Source organism: Plecotus auritus, assembly GCF_963455305.1.
Source record: "Plecotus auritus genome assembly, chromosome: 5".
In the NCBI taxonomy this organism is placed as follows: domain Eukaryota; kingdom Metazoa; phylum Chordata; class Mammalia; order Chiroptera; family Vespertilionidae; genus Plecotus; species Plecotus auritus.
Window position 1 is genome coordinate 137,744,674 of NC_137776.1, and position 16,949 is coordinate 137,761,622.

Sequence of the window (16,949 nt, forward strand, 5' to 3'; positions counted from 1 at the left end):
TGGGCACGCAGAGGGGGAAGGAGGAGCGGGTTCTGAGGAGAGGGGTGTTTCCTGGCAGGATCTGGTGGCTGACTGGCTTGGCAACAAGGACAGAGGGAATGTTGTCTCTCACTTGGGTTTCTGGGTGAGTGCTGATGCCACTGAGGGAGGAAAGAAGGGTGGTGAAGCAGCCAGCTGGAGGGGCCAGTGTGATCAGTTCAGTGCGGGTGACAGGTGAGGAGTCCAGGAGTGAGCCGGAGCTGGGGGCGGGGATTCGGGAGGGAGAAGAGGTCAGAGAGGGAAGAGGAGCAGCTGGGAGCCCCGGGGCCCCGTGTGGCTGGAGTCCAGTGGTGACTTCTGACAGCAGTGATTCAAGTGGAGTGTGGGCACGAAGTCAGCCTCCTGCCTCCAAATTTTCCAGATGAAAATTCCTAAAGCCTAATTTAGGTCATGACATGCATCTGCAAGGAAGGACACTCGTGAGAGATACTCACTCAATGATCTGCTTAGCGTCCTTCTCAGAAACTTCTTCACTGTTTGGATCCAGAAGTATTTTCTCTTCCGTTTCCTGCCGACTGGACTCTTCTTCCTCATCCTGGGAAGAAACAAAGATTCCATCCTGATGAGTGAATCTCTATGGTTGGCATTTCCCAAAAAGAGACTAAAGAGTGTTCAACTTCACAAATGAAGGAAATAAAATGAAGGGAGGAAGTAGATCTAACACCTCCCGATACCGGGCCATACACCCCATTCCATTGCTGTTTAAATCAGTCAGTGAGAGAATGAAGGCGACCCTCAGAGGAGCCCCTAGCACCTTTGCTCCTAAGAACAAAACTGTAAAAATCACCCAGAGAGAGGGACAGGTATCACTGCTTGGTTATCTAAGAGTCCTGTAACCACATCTCTCACTCACTCAGCCACATTCTACATCTGCCTCCCTGCGGCCAGGCTCTAGACGTGTTCGCCTTGTCCTGCTCATAAGACTGTCCTCTCAGATAGACCAGTGGGTTTTGATGGCCCCGGGCATTCGCAGTACGGGCTGGGGCTTGTAATCAGGTGGCTTTCTGTGGTACTTCACACCGTGCATTTCTGAAAATTTTGATGAAAACTGTCCATAACTCGCCAAAGGATTCATCATCTCCCCACCTCGCCATTGTGCACTATGTTCCACTGTGCTGTTTGAAAGCTTCACTAAATATTCACTGTGCCCACTAGTAACCACTGGTGTGGAAGGCGAACTCTTTCCAGATAATCCAATAGAATTTCCTTTAAAAGTGGATTTAAAGAGAACGATGCTTTTCCATAATTCTTGAGTGAAAAAATACAAAGGGACACAATATTAGTTCTGAAAATCAGACCTACGATGACGAATGATTGAGAGCAGGGGTAAACAGGAATCGGCACTGCTCCTCATTTTCCAGGGGAGAAGTGAAGTGCTGAGAGGGGACAGGACTTGCCACGAGTGGGTGGCAGGCCCCAGGTGGCGAGTTCACTCTGTTCCTGGCTATCGGGCTGCCTGCAGCTGTCAGTCTCGGCTGGCGTGCGTGGGCTAAAGGGCCCACTTTATCTCGTCTCTGTCCCTCCCTGGCTCTCTGAAGGAGAAAGCTCTTCCAACGGATCATTTATGGGCCCATGTATCCAAGTCAACAGAAACATTTTTAAAACTGATTTTATAAGCTTCAAATATACCGGAGAAAGAATAGCCTACAAAAAAAAAAAAAAAAAAAAAAAAAAAAAGCATGGCTCTAAAAATACTTGCTTTTTAATAGCATGCTTTTTAAAAAATATACCTTTTATTTTTCCTCTTTGCAAAGTGTCCACAGATTAATTTAGAAAACCTAGGTCCACACAATAGAAGGAAATAACGATTGTCTTAAAACCCCAGTGAGCTATTCGGGAAGGCAGCTTTGCCCAGTCTGTGGCATCTGTGCCGTGGCCACTCCGAACCAGGACTCCTCAACACGGGCAAAAATCACATTCAGGGACCACACACTAACAACAGAGATGAAGGAGATGGAAATATTTTTACAATCTATTTGTAATTATTAAGCATTTCATAATCAATCTAAAAAATTCCTTTCTTATTTTATAATTCTATGAAAAGCATACAGGATTACTATTTTAGGTTCTGGATATACTGAGTATTCCTTCCAAGAGACTGAAAAATGTGCTTCTCTTTTTGGTAACAAGTATATCCAAGGACTTCAAACAAGAATCACATTTAAAGGGAAATCAAGGGGATCAATACAGTCATTAAACCAAGCCCAAGTTGCCCTTTTTGTCTAAGTTCCTGGACTTTCCATTTCACATAGATGCTAAGGCCCAAAGAACTTCAGAAATGTTGAGGCAGCGAACCCTCAGAGTGAGCCACTTGGAGGCATGAGAGTGACTTTCCCAAAGTGATCCATCTTCAGTTCTCCCCAAAAGACGGTTCTGCCCCTTCTGATTTAATGATGGCTTCTCTTTCTTGGTTCCAAATGAATTTAGAATTCACCAAGTCTCCCCATTGGTCAGGAGCCCCCACGAGGTCACTGCACAACGAGGCGTGCCCCATCAAAGCTTTGGCAAGCCCTCAGCCCCAGTCATTACCCAAAGGCCAACGCTGAAAGCAGAAATACAGAAGGACACGGGTGCTTCCCTCATAAACTTTCAAACCAATGAACTCAGACGCACATACGTACCTCCTCCTCATAATCAGAATCACTCTCTTCGCTGTCGGACCTGGGGGCAACTTCGTAACTACAGGGAAAGGGGTGGGGAAGGAGACAGGGCTTAGTTCTGTGAATTATAAGACAATATACGCATGCATGACTTAACTAGCATGTCCAGTGTGCACGTGACAGACACAGGTACCAACTTTAACCACTTCAGCAAAGGTTGTGTTGCTTTAGGTCCAAGGTTTTACAAGGACCACAAAAATTGAAAAAGCCAAAGAACACCAATAATTCTGCTTTAACGCTCACCCAGGATTCATTTCCAACCAGGCATCCAGCTGACTTGCTTTGGGTGCTTCTGGTCCAAACAGGACCTTGCCGGTTTCTGTGTGAGTTACTTTGACAGGAAGGTCACTCATCTGACTGCTCTCGTCTATCGGCTAGAAAGGAGAACAAAACCACGTCACCGCTTGGTGTTCTCCCAGTTCTGCGTGGGGCATCTCTCAGCCTTCTGGCTGCCAGCATCTGAAACCTTGTTTTGTGATTGGAAATGTCACCAGCACAAGACCTCAGCTCCCCCAAATGGATGCACTCACCATGGCTCTGAATTGGGAGCTAGAAGTTCAAGGTAGTAGGGGCCAACAGGCACACTGGCGGGAGGGCAGACCCCAGCGGCGGCAGAATCAGGACGGTGGTCCTGGTTGAGCCAAGCTCCTGCCTGCTCCCGTTTGGGCCACGGCCTCACTGACCGTTGCACGTATAGTGCCAGGTATGGCTCCCAGCCCGGCTCTCCAGGCTTCCTGGAGGTCTGATGCATCACCCAGTGTCCTGTTAATACATTCCCTTGTTACTCAAATCAGGCAGCGCTGATTTTTGTCATTTGCAACGGAGAATCTCAGCCCCCAAAGAATAACACCCCCCCTCAGATAACGACTATGGCAAACTTATGGTTTCAGAGAGAATGGGAAAAGAAAAAAGTATGTAACTTGTATCATCTCATTACTGGCCAGTTTGGCTTAAGCAGAACCAGTGTCCTTGATCCAAAACCAAACCACCAGGTAACCAGACCAACACTTGGTACCTGGGTGTGTGATAAAGCCAGAAGCTCCGCTCATCTGAAATCTGCAGAATAGACCAAGACTGAGCGGAAGTTCATTATCAGACTCTCAATGAAAAATGGCTTGCTCCAAAAATTAAGTGAATAAATGTTATTGCAGAGGCTGTGTTTAACCTCCTTCAGAGAATTCACTGTTGTATGAGGCCTGTGGATGGAGTGATCTTCCCCCAGGGACTGTTCCGGATGGGAGGGGATAGTGCTTCCAGGACAGGCCCCAGGCAAGATGTCTGTTTGGAAACGCTTGACCTGTGAGTCTTTCAAGTTATCTATCTCCGTAAAAGTTACAAAATCCAAGGTTTAGACTCTTCATTAATTCCAAACATTTTCTTATAAATTATTATTTGGAGTTAAATAAAAATGACAGGAAAAATAGTATACTCTAGGTTACTGTCTAAATCTAATAGACAACGAACCTCCCCTCTTTTCCCTCAAAGTGCTGTCAGAATAAGAAACAAAATATCAGCAATTACCCACAAACATAACCTTTAAGAAAAGAAAAGGCTCGCCCTAGACTATCATTGTTTTTCTTCCTCTACGTGTGCTAAGGCCGTGGTCGTGAGCACCATTACTTTACATGCCAAGATGACACTTCTTCCTCATTACTGTAAAAGGTCACCGGTATGCTCACATGATCAAGAAGGAAATCTACCATTTACTATCATCTCCCATAGAAAAATCGTACTCCGTGATCTCGGACTATTACAACACAACTTATGCCATTGCTTCCGATGTCATGCCTCAAAGAAAACGGGGGTTCCCCGCGGCTGGAATGACAACTTTGGCAGAACCACTGAATGAGTGGCACGTTAGTGTAACAGGACACTTATTTCAAAATAACCCGAGCAAGATGTCCACTTCGCCAACTGCAGCAGACAGAGCAGGCGTGTGCTGAGATTTACAGAAGAAGAAGAAGAAAGGTGTAGGTCACAGGCCCTAGATCCGTAGGTAATTTTCCCAAGAGGTAGTAAGAGATAAAGTGCTCTCACTGTAACATGTTAAATCTCCCCAGTGCTTGTTAATCACAGACGGATGTGAGGCTAGCTTAGGTCAGGCTGGGCTTTTACAAATGAGAGTGTTTCTAAGTGCTCTAATATCTAGTATTCTTCCCCCGTAACAGCCCACTGAGAGTTTCTCACACATCAGACATTTATCCCGTCCTTTCTTTCCTAGTGATGGATTACCGTGGGTAAGCAGCATTTACTGTTCAAGGGGTTTCTGCATAGACGGGTGGTTTCAACCTTTCTTCTGCATCCAGGCTGTTCACATTCACAATACATCTCACGGGCAGTGATTCTGGAACAGGAACAGGCAACCCTCCACCCCCCCAAACCTCCGAGCAGGTTTATCCGAATCTGCGAGAGGAGGAGGCGGCGGCTTGAAGCAAGCTCCCTCCGCATCCTGCTCCGGGAGTATGCCTCCTCGTGTGAATCACTGGCAGGGAACTTGGAGTTTTCAGAGGGAAAAAAAATCCAATAAATGAATAAACTGTATTCTCATGATTCAGGAGACTATTGGAAATACTAGAAAAAATTTAGGAATATGCTGATGAACTGACAAATAGAAGCTACATTGTAAGCCTACAGAAGATGTCAAAAAAATTAGTTAACAAGCCCAGCCGGCGTGGCTCAGTGGTTGAGCATCGATCTATGAACCAGGAGGTCATGGTTTGATTTCCGGTCAGGGCACATGCCCCGGTTGCAGGCTCGATCCCCAGTGTGCCTGCAGGAGGCAGCCGATCAATGATTTGCTTTCATCGATACTTCTATCTCTCTATCCCTCTCTGAACTCAATAAAAAATATACTTAAAAAAAATAAGTTAACCAAATACGTAAATTGTTTGGCTTATGGAGTTTTATAATTTCAAATTAGTAATAAACTAAGGAAACTGGGTCACAGTTTATGCTTCTGTATCATTTACTGGGCAAATGTAATTATAGAATCACATAAGATTTTACACATTCTGTGTAAAATGTGCACAGAAAATTCTCAAAGGGTTCACAAGCACAGATGCTCATATGTGCACAGAAAATTCTCAAAGGGTACACAAGAAACTCAACATCAGTTGATGGGTAGTCTGAGAAGGAAGTAGATTACTTTTCAGTGTATCCCTTTTATACTATGCTAATAGACTACTCTACTTAAAGATGAATAGCTGAGTAACAATAAAAGTAGTATACACAGACAATGATATGTATGGTAAGGCATGGCAGGGACTCACTGAGTAGAACACCGCAGAAAATGGATGCAAAGTCCCTTACCTCTCCATCTGGTCCCAGGGCAGACTCTCCTCCCTCTGCATTCTCTTCGGCCTTCTGTAAAAACGACAATGTGTCACATGTTATGGGGCGGCCCAGAGGACAGAGGATGGGGACAGGAAGGGCTTCACGGTAACTCTGGGGTACGTAACAGCACTGCATTATTACTCACCCTTACTGAACGAAACTTAATATTCATGCCTTTTATTTTTTATTTATTTATTTATTTTTAATTTATCTTTATTGCTCAAAGTATTACAGATGTCCCCTTTGTGGTGTGTGTGTGTGTTTGTGTGTGTGTGTGTGTTTTCCCATCGATCCCCTCCACCCTATACCCACAGCTCCCAAGCCTTCACCACACTACTATCTGTCCATGGGGTCATGCCTTTATTTTCACTTGTTTTCACTGTCTAAGACAAAGTGTGTATTTTATTAGCAACTTGCAGAGTTTTCTTGAAAGCCAGGTGTGATTCAAGGCCAGCACACTGGAGATTTGTGGATTGTGTCTTCTAGGATCCAAAGAGCTTAAGGCATTGGCAGTGCTGAGAGCGAGAGTGAAAAAGGGAGCGAGAAAGGAAGAGAGGCCAGAGGCTGCAATGTTCTCAGGTCTGGCACTGGGAAGACACATCCTGATGCAGACAGCAAAACTTTCCTATTCCTTTAGCGGGTTTTCTGAAAATGTCCATTGAGAATAAACTATGAACCACTGTTGAGTCATAAAAATACAAAATGATAAAAAATTCTGTGAGTTCTCCAAATGTTTTTCATTTCACCTAATGGGCTTTCATAATAGAAGGTATTTACACAGTGGGTATAGGGGAAAATTCGAAGCAGGTACTGTGATCTCATGAAAAATTCTGTCATCTACCGTTTCTTAAATATTCCAATATCTTAGTCCATTAACCTCTAAGAGCCTCAGAGACAGCCTACATGGAAAGCTAAGATAATGCCACATTTTGTACATACCCAAGAGAGTCTCATCTGTAATATACACAAAGTAGTCTAAAATGTCTTCCATATGTAATGACTTCTTTAACAAGTGAAATCCTGTACATACTTTATAGAATACTTATTTTATTTTATTATTAATTTAATAAATCTTTATTGTTCAGATTATTACAATTGTTCCTCTTTTTTCCCCCATAGCTCCCCTCCACCCGGTTCCCACCCCACCCTCTGCTCTTACCCCCGGGCCCCCCCACTGTCTTCAACCATAGGTGTACGATTTTTGTTGTCTCTTCCCGCACCCCCCACACCACTTACCGCCCCGAGAATTGTTAGTCCACTCCCTTTCTATGCCCCTGATTCTATTATATTCACCAGTCTATTCTGTTCATCAGATTTTTTATTCACTTGATTTTTAGATTCACTTGTTGATAGATATGTATTTGTTGTTCATAATTTTTATCTTTACCTTTTTCTTCTTCTTCTTCTTCTTCTTAAAGAATACCTTTCAGCATTTCATATAATACTGGTTTGGTGGTGATGAACTCCTTTAGCTTTTTCTTATCTGTGAAGCTCTTTATCTGACCTTCCATTCTGAATGATAGCTTTGCTGGGTAGAGTAATCCTGGTTGTAGGTTCTTGCTATTCATCACTTCGAATATTTCTTGCCACTCCCGTCTGGCCTGCATAGTTTCTGTTGAGAAATCCGCTGACAGTCGTATGGGTGCTCCCTTGTAGGTAACTAACTGTTTTTCTCTTGCTGCTTTTAATATTCTCTCTTTGTCTTTTGCTCTTGGCATTTTAATTATGATGTGTCTTGGTGTGGTCCTCTTTGGACTCCTTTGTTTGGGGGTTCTGTGCGCTTCCTGGACTTGTAAGTCTATTTCTTTGACCAGGTCGGGGAAGTTTTCGGTCATTATTTCTTCAACTAGGTTTTCAGTATCTTGCTCTCTCTCTTCTTCTGGCACCCCCATAATTCGGATGTTGGTACGCTTTAAGTTGTCCCAGAGGCTCCTTACACTATCTTCATATTTTTGGATTCTTTTTTCTTTTTGCTTTTCCGGGTGAGTGTTTTTTGCTTCTTTGTATTTCAAATCTTTGACTTGATTCTTGTGATCCTCTAGTCTGCTGTTATATCTCTGTATAATATTTTTTATTTCAGTCAGTGTATGCTTAATTTCTAGTTGGTCCTTTTTTATATCCTCGAGGGTCTTGCTAAATTTATCAGCCTTTTCTAGAAAATTCTTGAAAAACCTTATATACATGGCTTTGAACTCTATTTCCAGTCATTTGCTTTCCTCCATTTCTTTCATTTGTGACCTGTTTCTTTGTCTCCGCATTTTGGTTGCTTCCCTGAGTTGATAGAGTGGTTTTGTGTGCTAGGTGTCCTACAGGGCCCAGTGGCTTAGTCTCCCCAGTTACCTGAGGTGGACACTCTTGGTGCACCCCTTTGTGGGCTGTGTGCACAGTCTTGTTGTAGTTAAGCCTTGATAGTTGTTGGTATCACTGGGAGGAACTGACCCTCCAGGCCAATTGGCTGTGAGGATCAGCTGTGTCTACACTGGGAGAACTTCTGTGCTGGAGACACCCTTATGGGAGAAGACTTACAAAAGCCTCTGTGCTCAGCTTGAATGGGGCAGAGTCTCAGGGCAGAGCAGACAGCCTTGGTTTCCCATCAGCCCTGCCCTAATAGGCCCCTGTGTCTCAGTGTCCCATGGTAATCGCTGCAAGCACCTCTGAGAGAAAGCAGCCCTCAAGTTCCGCCCACTGCCAGACAGTCCAGTTTCTTTCCGAATAAGTCTGGGTCCCCAGAGTTTCGCCTGGAACTGGAGTTCAGTGCAGTTGGGAACTTCTATCTCCCTCCCGCTTGAGAAAGCCAGTTAGTACTCAGTTGCCCACCCTCTCCACGTACGCGCCTCGGTACCTATGCCTTCTGCAGTTCTTCTGAGTCTCAGTGTGCTTTTCCCTTTCCTGACCATCCAGTTTCACCCCGTATAAGTCTGGGTCCCCAGAGCCTCGCCCCAAACTGGAGTTCAGTGCAGTTGGGAGCTTTTGTCTCCCTCCCGCTTGAGAAAGCCAGCCGCGCACTCACTTGCCAGTCCTCTCCACGCACGCGCATCTCAGTACCTCTGCTTCCTGCAGCTCCTCTGAGTCTCAGTGTGCTTTTCTCTTTCCTTCTAGTTTTAGAATTTCCACTCAGCCAGCCTTCCTGTGGTTCTGGATGATGTCCGTTTTGTCTTTTAGTTGTAGTTTTGAAATTGTTGTGCGAGGCAGCAGTTTAGGTGTTTACCTATGCCACCATCTTGGTTTCTCTGTCTAGAATACTTATTTTAAAGTTATTGCTGGAAAGCTATACTACTTCAGGGTAGCATAATGAGAAGAAGAAAAAAATAACTTCGGTCATTTGCTTTATCAAAACATTTAAGAAAATAACCTTTCCTTCCCTGGATCCTTTAGTTAATTAAAAATATATATTGATACAGAATCAATATTAACTATATTTTGTTTACGTAAGGCATTGATTATATAATACATATTTGCTTTCCATGTAAATAACTCAATTGTCTCTTGACAAAACAGCTTTTATAGAAAATGTTTAATGTCTAAAATTCAGGCTTTTGGCCATACTGAAGAAATGCAGTTTCCATAAATGTTTGAAAATTTTGAAGTTCTCTTATAACTTTCTTGGATGTAGGTGTGTATGCTAAAGCACAAGGCACCAAAGACAGAAAACAAAACGCTGCCCTTTGGTTATGATTTCCCAAGAATTTAAGTTTCTATTCACGCCACCCCAAAGTGAAGATGTTTACAAGCTCAAATGAAATGATCAGTATCAAAAAGCACCAGGCCCTGTGTCTAGGCTGGAAGTATAGAGAGAACAATAGCAGAAAAGACTCAGAAAAGAAACCATCCCTACCACCAACCCCTCTGGAGCTTTCACTTCTGGAGTTCTTGGGCACAGTATTCACGCAACTGTTTTAATTAGTGGGAGAAAGTCAATTAATCCCACCATTCTTTCCATACAAATCAGAAATTAGCTACCGATTTGGCCAACAAAGGAAATCAAATGAGATAATGAATAAGCCAATTTCCAATAGCTAGCTAGTGGAACTGGATCACCATTTCAATGAATAGCACCTTAAAAAGCTTGAAGGACCATAAATAATAAAATCAAAACTACTCCGAAGGATACTTTTCTATGAATATGCTGGAGACCAGTAAGGGTGTTATCTCAAAACTGCTTCATAATCAGACCCTTCCATTATTTAATATCCTTTACATTGACTTAAAAAATAATTCCACTAGGTATCAAATTTGAGAAGCAATGTAATACTACATGTAAGAAACTTGGAATTAGACGACCTGCATTTGCCTCCCAGCTATGTCACTAATTGCAAGAGACCTTCACTGTGTGATCGTGAGCAAACCTTGCGTGTCTTGGTCCCCATCCCCCCCTTTTTTTAAAAAAAAATTATGGGCAGTAACAGTCCCTGTTACCATGTAGGACTGGATCACTATTTCAATACATACAATTCAATGTCACCTATAACACATACCGTGAGCATTAATCTCTAAGTGTAAAAGAATCAACGGTAGTCAGAGGGCTATTCTCATATGTCTACCTAAGACTGCTACAGCACTGTCTGAAAACTGCTTCATAAGATTACAGGATTAGGGGTTTTGGTCTGCTTTGTTCACTTATGTATGCCCACACCTACCAGAGTACCTGCATTTAAAGGGCACTGAATAAATATTTGGTGAATGAATGAATGAATGCAAGCAACAAGAACAATGCATATGATCAGTGAACTATTATTATTATTGTAATTAGGTGCCAATATATTTGCAAGTCAAAAGGGTCAAGAACACAGACACAATTCCTCATTGAGCTGGCGCTCTATGAGACTTCTCTTGCATGCCCTGTATTTACACCCAATTCCGCTATGTTGTTATATGAGTGGAAGCCAGGTGGCAGTCTACTCTATGGCAAGAGATGTCAAGTTCTCCCATCATGCTTTGGATTCTTTCAGTGTGAAGGTTTCTGGTTGGTGTGCTTTCATAAATCCATGCTCTCACATCAAACTGGTATTTTATTCCCTCTACCCCTCAAGAAAAACAAACAAAACAAAAACACTTCCCTTTTTTGGGTTCAAGATGAACTCCAAACAGACTGTGCTACCGGTTTGAGCTAACTTTGGACAGTCTCTAAGCACCTGGTGAAATGGCTGCTAGTGCCTGAGGGATTTTCACATACAGTAATCTGGATCATGTGACTGCAAACACATTCTATCAGTATCACTGACCTGAGCTTACTTCCACTGATTAAAAGCAAAACACTGGCGTTCATCCATTAATTAGGACTAAGGGAACTTTGCACTACCTTCTTCCTACCTGCAAAAAATTTGGAACTAATTATGCTCATGGAGGTAGAAAGGAGTGTAATTAACTTAGTCCTGAGAGGGGATATAAGACAAATTACTCTTAACTAGAAGACAATTTGGGTTCCTAATTCCAAAGGCCAATGTCAATTCACTCCTTCCATCTAGGAATGTTCAGGGACAAAGCTATGTGCATGGCTACCCATCTTCCTGGCAGAAGCTACATAAAATAATCAGTGATGGGGCTAAGGAGGGAAAGAAATTCCTCCTTTAAACATGAAAATCCTGTGTAAGTTGAACTTAAGAAAATAGACTGCAATGGGGCGCTTCATTTAGATTACCACAACACAGGCCACAAACAGCCTCATTTTGTAAACAAACAGTTTTATACCAAATAATTTACATTCTATATCACAAAGTGAATTTCTTTTAGCCCCAGAAGGTGTTACAATATGCTGAAACAACATTCAAATGTGCTGGCCTCTTAAAAACTCATTCTGTTTCAATGGAAACCTAAGCTTTCAGAAATTCACAGGTTTATTTTTATTATTGTCACTTAAGTGGACCACTGAGCATTCAGATAGGGGATCGGGCAATAATAAAATACCCAAGAATATCAAATTAGCAGGCAATTTCACATTGCTTTGGTTGTACCTTGCAGAGAAAACCAATTCTAACATTTTGACTCAAATAACTGGTCGATCCAGTTAAGCAGGACTTGGATCCAAACTTCTGCTTTCACCCATTCCGACACTGAACTAATCAAATCTAATCACCGTGGCACTGTGTTCACCTATCTTTACAACAGTCGCTGCGCTCAAGTGCCCAGAATCACCTAAGATCCTCTCTTTTACCTACAAAAATGTCCTTGTAGGGAAAAGCTGCAATAAACTATGTCATCTTTGGGGGGAAATGTAAGACATAAAAGAACTGAGAAGAACTGCAGAGTAACCTGAATTTAAAACAAATGTCGCAGCAACATTACTATTTTGGATTTGATGCTCTTCCTACCAAACATTACACCAAGAGGCTTTACTGATTTTTGGATATCTAAAAAAGAAAAAAACGCATTTCCTATCACTACACTGAGCCTGGCCGGTATGGCTCAGTGATTGAGCATCAACCTATGAACCAAGAGATCCTGGTTCAATGACCGGTCTGGGAACCTGCCAGGGTTTCAGGCTCGACCACCAGTCGGGGGCCATACAAGAGGCAGCCGATCAATGATTCTCTCTTACCACTGATGTTTCTCTCTCTCGCTCTCCCTTTCCCTTCCTCTCTGAAATTGATTATATAATATATATAGCTGGAAAGGTTCCCCCTCCAAAACATCCCAGTTCTGATTTTACTTATAATTGTGGTTGATGAAAGAGAGAGAGAGAAAAAAGAAGTTTCGGAAAGAAAGGGAAACACCACAATGAGAAAGATCTGGCCCAGAGTTCTGTCCCCCATGGATTCTCTGAGGTGTTCCTGTTAGTGTTGTGGGCTTCAGGAAATGTCACAAATAAGTAACAAGGACATAGTTCTGCTAGTATACACCCCATTGAAAGATTAAAAAAAATTTTTTTATTGATTTCAGAAAGGAAGGGAATGGGAGAGAGATAGAAACATCAGTGATGAGAGAGAATCATTGATCGGCTGCCTCCTGCACGCTCACCCAGAATCAAGCCTGCAACCGGGGCACGTGCCCTGACCGGGAATCGAACTGCGACTCCTGGTTCACAGGTTGACACTCAACCACTGAGCCACGACTGCAGGGCCCATTGAAAGATTTGAAAGACGGAATTAAATATTTATTTCCAGCCTGAAGTCCACAACTCGGGAAGCTGAATTCATAACATGCCTAGACTTCTAAGCAGGAGGTTCGGGTCACAGGTTCCTAACCACAGCTTAAGGAAAAATACATCCTAAAACCCTGCAAGAAATGCCTTATTGTCACCAAAAACCACTCTAAATCAGAGGCCATATAATTACAAATTCTCTTTGTAGGAGCTGGGGAGGGATAGGCAGAATCCACCCAAATTAATAAATCCTCCTTTCTCACTGTAGGCATCTTTAGTGTAAGAACCTGTCATTATCCTAAAAGGCAATATTTGATTGATCCTCGACTAGAAAAAAAAATGGTGGCTATTTATTTACTCAACATCACAGAGAATATACAGTAAGGGGGAAAAGATTTTCTTTTCAAAACCCTACAACCACATTTCAATAACCATGATCCTACATTTATACCACAAAATGGCTTGATGAAATAACTAAGATTTACTGAGTACTTAGGAAACACAGAAAATGCTTTAGAGAAACTTTCCCATTCAATCCTAACCAATCACTTTCTGATAGATCAAGAGACTGAAGTACTAGATAATAGATCTTTTAATGAAATACCCAGTAAGGAATAGGAACAAATTAGTCTGATATGTTTTCTTTTGCAGTTATGGATTTAAAAAGATTGTGTGCTAACATGATTTGGAGAGTGGTCCAATTTTCTAATTTAGCCTGTTCAATCCTATATTTGTATAAACCCCTGTGGCTTCATCTAGACCCTTCCCCCCTTTTATCTTGTAGTCAGTCACTCAGTAGATGTTAGAGAACAGGCATGGCAAAGGTCGGAGACCTCAAGGTCCCGCTAAGTGCACATAACAGTGCCTTCGTCCCGGCCCCCTGCAGAGATATTTCAATGCTTTAACAATTATTCCTCCTCTAACTCTTAAGCAGATATATACAGTCTACTTATTTTTCTTCCATTTCAAGGGCATTAATGGAAGACCAGGCTGAGAAGGAGAAGTTTCAGAATGACTTATAAACATGTACTTCATAGAAATGGCTCTAATGGCGAGAAGAGGAAATTAAACAAGGTCATGGCAGGTTAAAGGAACCCCACTCTATTATTCACTAACAACAAGTAAACACAATGTACTCCTAATGGGGAAAAACAAAGGTCTTTTCTGTTACACTGGGGCTATTTAAAAAAATTATACACTGAGTTTAACACAAAGTAAAAAGTAACTCTTTTACAATCTATATAATAAAAACCCAGTGGTCGTAATGCCGTAATGACCAAAGATTGGTCACCAGAAGGTGCATTGATGGGTCCTGCGGCGCCGGCAGGACTTGACGCCGGGTCCCATGGCATGCCAGGTCTGGGTCTCGTGCGATTTCGCACACTGGGCCTCTAGTTACATTATAAAGTCAATCATACTCAACTTTAATAGCACAGCTCTTGGAGTTATCTTAGGTGTCTTGCAAATGCTGCTACCAGCTCAATGCTATTAGTTCGCTGGGTAAGAAAGGGTTTTCTCCAAACAAAGATTTATTGATGCCTTTCCTAATTAAAAAAATGCAGTAAGGTTCAGCATGTCAGTCCTATGGGAAAATCAAAGGGAAAGCACAGAATTTTTAAGCTTCCAAATGCAGTTTCCTTCCAGACAGAGAAACTGCAACAAGTAACTCTCCATCGTTCACTCTAATGGAGGAAAGAACCACAGACAATACACAGTGTCAAACTACCAGCTTCTGAAAGCACCCGCTTTCTTTGCACTAGCAGAGGCGCATCTGGAATTGGGTAACTCACTCTGAACTCAGTCTCAAAGCCCTATGAAAGACACAGCTTTCTCCCATATCTGCCAGCAAGATGGCCCAGGAAGGTTATCCTTCGTCCTGCTGAGAGCAGAGAGGGCCCAAATGCTAGGCATCCTGATAGCACAGCAGGGAAGAGGTAAAGGGCTGTTCATCCAGTGATAAGTCTGCATCTTCAGCCACGTGAGATCATCAATGGGAGGTGCCCAGAGACAGCACAAGGCAGGCTGCAGGTGCTTGGCTATTATTATTCATTTGCCAGGAAATCAGGAAATTATTGACTGGCATTATTCCTTCACATCATTCATCTCAGATTATAATTATATATTTAGATGCATATTTGATGAATGTCTGTCTGTTTGTCTGTCTCTTTCTCTCTCTCTGATTAAATTGAGAGGGAAGAATGCTTTCCTCACCATTACATGCTCCCTCTCCCGGCATCCAACGCACTGCATCTCCACCATAGTAAGTGTTCAGGTAATAGTCACTGAGCAAATGCAGAAAGCAGAGTAAGTGCCATTATCAAGCTGGAAGGCCAGCGTTTGGAGGTAGAGAGCCAACCTAGAGATCATCAGAGTTGTGAAAGGAAAACTATGGCAGGTTCGTGCTCTGCACAGATTAACACAGAAACAAAGCCATGATCATCATCACTCAGCTATGCATCCTTCTACGATGACATAACGATCTACTGCCATGGCAGGAATCTATTAATTTTAAGCCAGAATTGGGCCATTAGCTTTTAATCACCAAGAAATGTGGAATACAAACGTTAATATTAAAAACGCTAACAGTGACCTTTCTGTGACAACCTTTGCAAAATCCATGTCTAAATTCAGAAAAACTACAGGTGCCATTTCATGGGGTCCGCTTATGGAATCAGACATAACAGAAGGCTAATATGCAAACAGACCGAACGGTGTAATGACCGAACAATAGTCGCGATGACGGGTGCTGACCACCAGGGGGCGTGAGCAGAACACGGCGGGTGTCGGCAGCAGGCAGCAGAATGTGGAACATGGAGGGCATTGGCCGTGGCGGGATGGTGGAGCAGGTCGCGATGACGGGTGCTGAACAACAGTCACGATGACGGGTGCTGACCACCAGGGGGCGCCAGACCAAGGCGGGGTTCTGGTCACTGTCATTGGGGTGAGCCTCTGGTGGTTACTGAAAATTCTTTGCTCCTGCAGTCCCGCCTGGGACTCACACCTGCTAACGGCGCCGGCCCCGCTCGCACCGGCTGCTGGCACTGGCCCTGATTGCTCAGCGCCATCAGCGGGTGCAAGCAGCGGCTTCTGGCCCCGATTGCCACTCAGGGCTTCTCCACCTCCCCCTGCTCCTGAGGCATGATGGGCTGGCAGCCGCCACTTGCACCTTCTGCCGGTGCTGGAGCTACCGCTCACACCCACTGCCGGCACTGGCCCTGCTCGCACCGACAACCAGCACCAGAGACGTTGCTTGCACCCGCTGCCAGCGCCTGGCGCCGGTCCCAATCACTCGGCGCTGTCAGTGGGTGCAGGTGGCGGCCGCCAGCCCTGGTCACCCCTCAGGGCTTCTCCACCTCCCCCTGCTCCTGAGGGTCAATTGGGGCAGCAGCCACCACTTGCACCTACTGACAGCGCCAGCCCCAATTGCTCTGCGCCTGTCAGCGGATGTGAGCGGGGCCAGCGCTGTCATCCTGTGAGCGGCGGTGGCGGGAGTGGGGCTGCCGGCAGACGGGGGACCAGGAACCTCAGCGGGAGGGGTCGGGCAGGGGCGCGGAGGATGGGTCGAGGCCCACCACAGCCTCACGGCCCACAGCTCCTTTTAAGGTGCACGAATTAGTGTTACAGAATTGTACCTGTTTGCCTGTGTGCTCTTCACAAACTCTGAAAGTGTCTTTTTAAGTTAAATATTGGGAGCTAGAATTTTGCAACGTCTACAATGCTACCTGGACAAGAAAATGAGGTATTCCTCACCACGGAAACGCCTAAACCCAAGCCCTGAGACACCCCTCGTGCATCTTCACAAGAAGGGAAGCTATCGTCTACGACAGGGATCAGGAGCA

The 16,949-nt window shown here is 43.9% G+C and overlaps 1 protein-coding gene across 7 annotated transcripts in view; it reads right to left on the bottom strand.

The window, feature by feature from the left end:
* Nucleotides 1-16,949, bottom strand: part of SMARCA2 (SWI/SNF related BAF chromatin remodeling complex subunit ATPase 2) — a 176,277-nt gene that overhangs the window by 111,276 nt on the left and 48,052 nt on the right. For all 7 annotated transcript variants that reach the window (XM_080667605.1, XM_080667604.1, XM_080667601.1 and 4 more), the window contains exons 10-13: nucleotides 6,009-6,062; nucleotides 2,943-3,073; nucleotides 2,661-2,718; nucleotides 474-574 (exon numbers count right to left, since the gene is read on the bottom strand). In XM_080667605.1, coding sequence (XP_080523731.1) covers nucleotides 474-574; nucleotides 2,661-2,718; nucleotides 2,943-3,073; nucleotides 6,009-6,062 — 344 coding nt within the window. The remainder of the gene's footprint in view (nucleotides 1-473; nucleotides 575-2,660; nucleotides 2,719-2,942; nucleotides 3,074-6,008; nucleotides 6,063-16,949) is intronic.